The sequence below is a fragment of the Toxorhynchites rutilus genome, chromosome 1, assembly GCF_029784135.1.
Source record: "Toxorhynchites rutilus septentrionalis strain SRP chromosome 1, ASM2978413v1, whole genome shotgun sequence".
NCBI lineage: Eukaryota > Metazoa > Arthropoda > Insecta > Diptera > Culicidae > Toxorhynchites > Toxorhynchites rutilus.
Window position 1 is genome coordinate 14,588,244 of NC_073744.1, and position 4,593 is coordinate 14,592,836.

Genomic DNA, 4,593 nt, shown 5'->3' on the forward strand with positions numbered 1-4,593 from the left:
TTTCAGAGGGAAATGTAAAATATAATGATCGTTTGACAATTCTTCCGTTCAAATATTCTAGTAGTCCTAGGCATCATATCAAACGTAAAAGGACGTTCATCAAATCTAGTTGTAATGAAGAATATAATTTATTACAAAAATTTCGATGCATTCTAAAATAATATTCGAAGTGGTAAACAAGAGGATTGCATAATGTATTGCGTTGTTCTACGTCGAAAATATGCGTTCGTTTCCTAGATACAACTCCTTACAATTTTTTTTATTAAAAGTGGTACTTTTGTTCCTTATTGCAAAATATTAGACCAGCATTTTTCATTTTTTTCACTAGCTGACCCGGCAAACTTCGTTCCGCCCAAAATTTATTATTCATAAGAAAACATTCAGTATTAGTTCTAGTATATCATACGATTAGGGTCGAATATCATTATATATTTTTTATACTCAAAGTTCAACGAGATTGCTTTTTTTTAAATAATGTCTGAAAAGAAACGCAGCAAGCAAATATTTTGTTTTAAAAACACATCTCCGTCGTATTTTCTTTTTTATTCGTTACATTTGCAGCGATTTTATATATCATTTCAGAGTTTACTCGTATCCCGGTAACTTTGTTTCTAGGCGGGTAGATAATGCATTAATTCAGTATATAGAAAATATTCTACCTGCGGTACCTGAAAGTGGGTACATACATGAAATACGTACGTAGGGAATTAGTTGCAAGTTTTAACTGCGAGTATTTAAGTTCTCCATCCATTATCAGTTAAAAAGCCGTCATAGTCAGTTCTATCGTTAGTACCTCAAAACTTGAACGGTGTAATCATACGTCGACCAGTTCGGCCAAACTCATCTGCGATCTGTGATTTGTTGTTCTTAAAATTCCTTTTAAAAATATTTCCCCCAAAATTAAATCACAGATTAAGCTTGTGCGATGTCATTGTCTAGTTTACTGCCGACGCCCTCGAATCTCGTGTGGGATCGCGACGATGAGCGTAAACACATCGCTAAGGGCACCCCGTCGATGGGCGCTTTGGTGAGTGCAAAAGTAGCAGCTCATCCCTATGGCCAGCGGAAGGGATGGATTCCCCGAACGGAAGCAGATTTTGGCGATGGCGGAGCATTTCCAGAGATTCACGTAGCAAAACATCCCCTAGGACTGGGGGCACCTGGCAGTAGCAGTAAAAAATCAAATGCGCTTGCAGTGCAACTGGATTCCAGCGGGAAAATCAAATATGACACCATTGCGAGACTGGGACATTCGAAGGATAAGATTGTTTATTCCAACATAAATCAATTGCTTCCGGCGGAAGTTCTGGCCGAAGATGCCGAGGAATTACAGAAGCCAGATCAGGAGACGATCGACGAGATTACGGAGAATACGCGAAAGGCTCTTGAGAAGTTAACCAACCAGAAGATTGTTTCCGCTATGCCGGTCCGGGCGGCCGAAAAGCAAGCTCCTGCTCAATACATTCGATACACTCCCTCTCAGCAGGGAGATGCATTTAATTCAGGGGCTAAGCAGCGCGTTATCCGCATGGTGGAAGCTCAGGTAGATCCAATGGAACCACCTCGTTTCCGGATCAATAAGAAAATTCCTCGGGGTCCACCGTCGCCTCCTGCACCAGTGTTGCATTCGCCGACTAAGAAGGTGACTGTGAAAGAGCAAAAGGAATGGAAGGTTCCTCCGTGTATTTCCAATTGGAAGAACGCCAAAGGATACACGATACCACTCGATAAGCGTCTGGCAGCGGATGGTCGTGGGCTGCAGCAGGTTCATATCAATGAAAAGTTTGCGAAAATGCCAGAAGCTCTGTATATCGCCGAGCGAAAGGCTCGCGAAGCTGTTGAGGCGCGCGCCCAATTGGAGAAGAAGCTGGCGCAGAAAGAAAAGGAAAAGAAAGAGGATATGTTGCGGCAGATGGCACAACGTGCCCGTGAGGAACGTGCAGGAATTCGTCATCCGGGAGAGGTGGCTGGAGGGTCCGGTGATCCTGGTGCCATTTCAGCGGACCTCCGCGAACGTGATGAAATTCGTGCCGAACGGCACCGTGAGCGCGCCCGCGATCGTAATCTCGCTCGTGCCGCCCCAGATAAGCGCTCGAAATTGCAGCGTGAACGAGAGCGGGATATTTCCGAGCAAATTGCGCTTGGAATGCCCGCGAAGTCCAGCTTATCGGGTGAAGCCCAGTTCGATCAGAGGTTGTTCAGCACAACGAAAGGAATGGATTCTGGATACGGGGATGACGAGGCATACAATGTGTACGACAAGCCTTGGCGCGAGGGAAACTCTCTCGGTACGCATCTGTATCGGCCGAGCAAAGCAATCGACAACTATGCATACGGTGCGGATCTGGATAAGATCATTAGCAGACAGCGGTTTGTGCCGGATAAGGAGTTTAGCGGTACGGATCGGTCGGCTCAGGCAGCTCGCCAGGGACCGGTGCAGTTCGAGAAAGAAGAGGATCCGTTTGGTTTTGATCAGTTCTTGACTATGGCCAAGAAAGCGCCGAAGCGGAAGGGAGACGCTATGGTTGGCGGTAGCGGGAGCACTAATCGCGATAAAGATCGTAAGAAGAGAAGGGATTAAATTGAACATTATCCGTTGCGCAAACAAGATCAACACCGCATGTGTATCCGGTGCTGATATCTTGTTTTCCTCAATGACAAGCAAATTTCTTTTGTACTAGGTATATATGATTATGAAAGATACACAAAAATAATAAATTAATAAACTAGTTATAAATCTTGGAATGGTTTTTTTTTATTAAATGACTTTAAATCGAAATAATCAGATACAAGATTTCTTGCATCACTCAAATTTCATCAAAGCAACGATGAAAATGAAAATGTCACCCACACGTATATGGCTGATGGGGCGACGAACACGTTAAGCGAGTGTCTTCCGGGTTGCGGCAACATGGGCAATAGTACAGCGAAACATGATATCAATAATAGGAGAATGGCAGCGACTATCACCCTTATTCTTGTTTTCGAACGAACACAAAACGTTCGAAAATATCCCTCATCCGTATCCTTGGTTTCGTACGAAGCAAATGTATCCTTTCGAACATCGTTCGATCGAAAGAATTACCCTATCTTTGTTTTCGTACGAACGTGCTTTTTCGTCTGTCAGTCAAACGCTACTGCTGAGTTGCGAATACTACATTGAGCAGTAGAGCCAACACGTCAAGACGGATGAAATCTGGTTGCTAGAATGGAATGAACGGCTTAGGATAAAAATTAAAAATCATCCGAATCAAATGAAAATCAGCCATCATCGTTCACCTGTTCAACATCAAAAATTAGCTGTCTGTTTCAACCTCGGCGACCAAACAAGTTACTCCGGCAGCCAAGTAAAACCATATTTGTCAGGTGAAAAAATCATGTCTATTTATTTCTTTCTGCTTCTATAGAAATGTTCCACTGTAATTAAAATAAATAAGATACCACGTCATCGTCTCAATCAGGGCATGGCTAGTGATCCTCGATAATCGTTCGATTAATCGATTAATCGAATACTTCCTACAGAAATAGATTATTAATCGAACGAATACTGCACGATCAATAATCGAAGCGAACGAATAATTTACGTCGATTAATCGATCCAAACCCAGAATAGAAAAAACGTACGGCCGCTGCAGTTTTATCCTGAAAATCAATCATTATCTTTGATGCTCCCCTAAGTTCGTAAACGATGCTCAATGACGTCAACGCGAATTAAGCTTTGTTTACAAGGGGAGCGTAAAAGATAATAATTGATGTCTGCGAAATGAACACTTTTTTGATTCCATATGGCTTTCTAGCAAATGAGAAATATTAGTCTCACGAGTATATGATATACTAGAACTAATACTAATTCACTTACAACAAATACTACATTTACATTTGCAAGTCATTCGTGTGTTTGATGATGCATACAACAAACTTTCGTTTGCGCAATTTGGTTCTCATCGATGGTGTATTGGATCAGAATGTTTACTTGAACATCCTGAAGGAAAATATGAAGCAAAGTGTCAACAAAATGTGATGAAATCGAGGATTCAAGTTTTGCCAAGACAATGACCCAGAGCTCAAGACATATAAGGTACATGGGTGCATGGTTACGTTACAATTGCTCAAAAGTTATTGATATTCCTCCACAATCTTCCGACATCAATCACAGTAAAAAAAACTGAGGAAGTTATCTGTGTAGAAAATTTAGAAACCATTCAATTTCTAAAAATAACGATTTTAAAAACCACTTGATGTAAAAATTGATGAATATTCCTCCCGAATACACCAAAAAACTCGTAGACATGACCAAAGACAACTAAAGTTGGTTGCAATGAACAAGAGAAACCATACTAATGATGGAATTCGGAAATTGGCCGACGCCTTTGAAATCGAGTAGAGATTTCAACCAGCGTACGAATATGAGTTTGAGCCAATTTCCATACATTAGCACTTACATTCGCCATTTGTAGAAAAAATAAAAATCATTATTCTGAAAACAGATAGCAAACCTTTTAACTCTCATATGACACTATGATTTTAACTCAAAAGAATGTTCTGAAAGCTTGTTTTCGATATTCAAAAGAAGGGAAAAGAGATCTGAATGGT

At 41.2% G+C, this 4,593-nt stretch overlaps 1 protein-coding gene across 1 annotated transcript; it reads left to right on the top strand.

The window, feature by feature from the left end:
* Nucleotides 1-925: 925 nt before the first annotated feature.
* LOC129762549 (puff-specific protein Bx42-like) lies at nucleotides 926-2,581 on the top strand. The gene has a single exon (XM_055760940.1). It carries the CDS (start codon nucleotides 926-928, stop codon nucleotides 2,579-2,581), a length of 1,656 nt encoding a protein of 551 aa, XP_055616915.1.
* The last annotated feature ends 2,012 nt before the right edge of the window (nucleotides 2,582-4,593 follow it).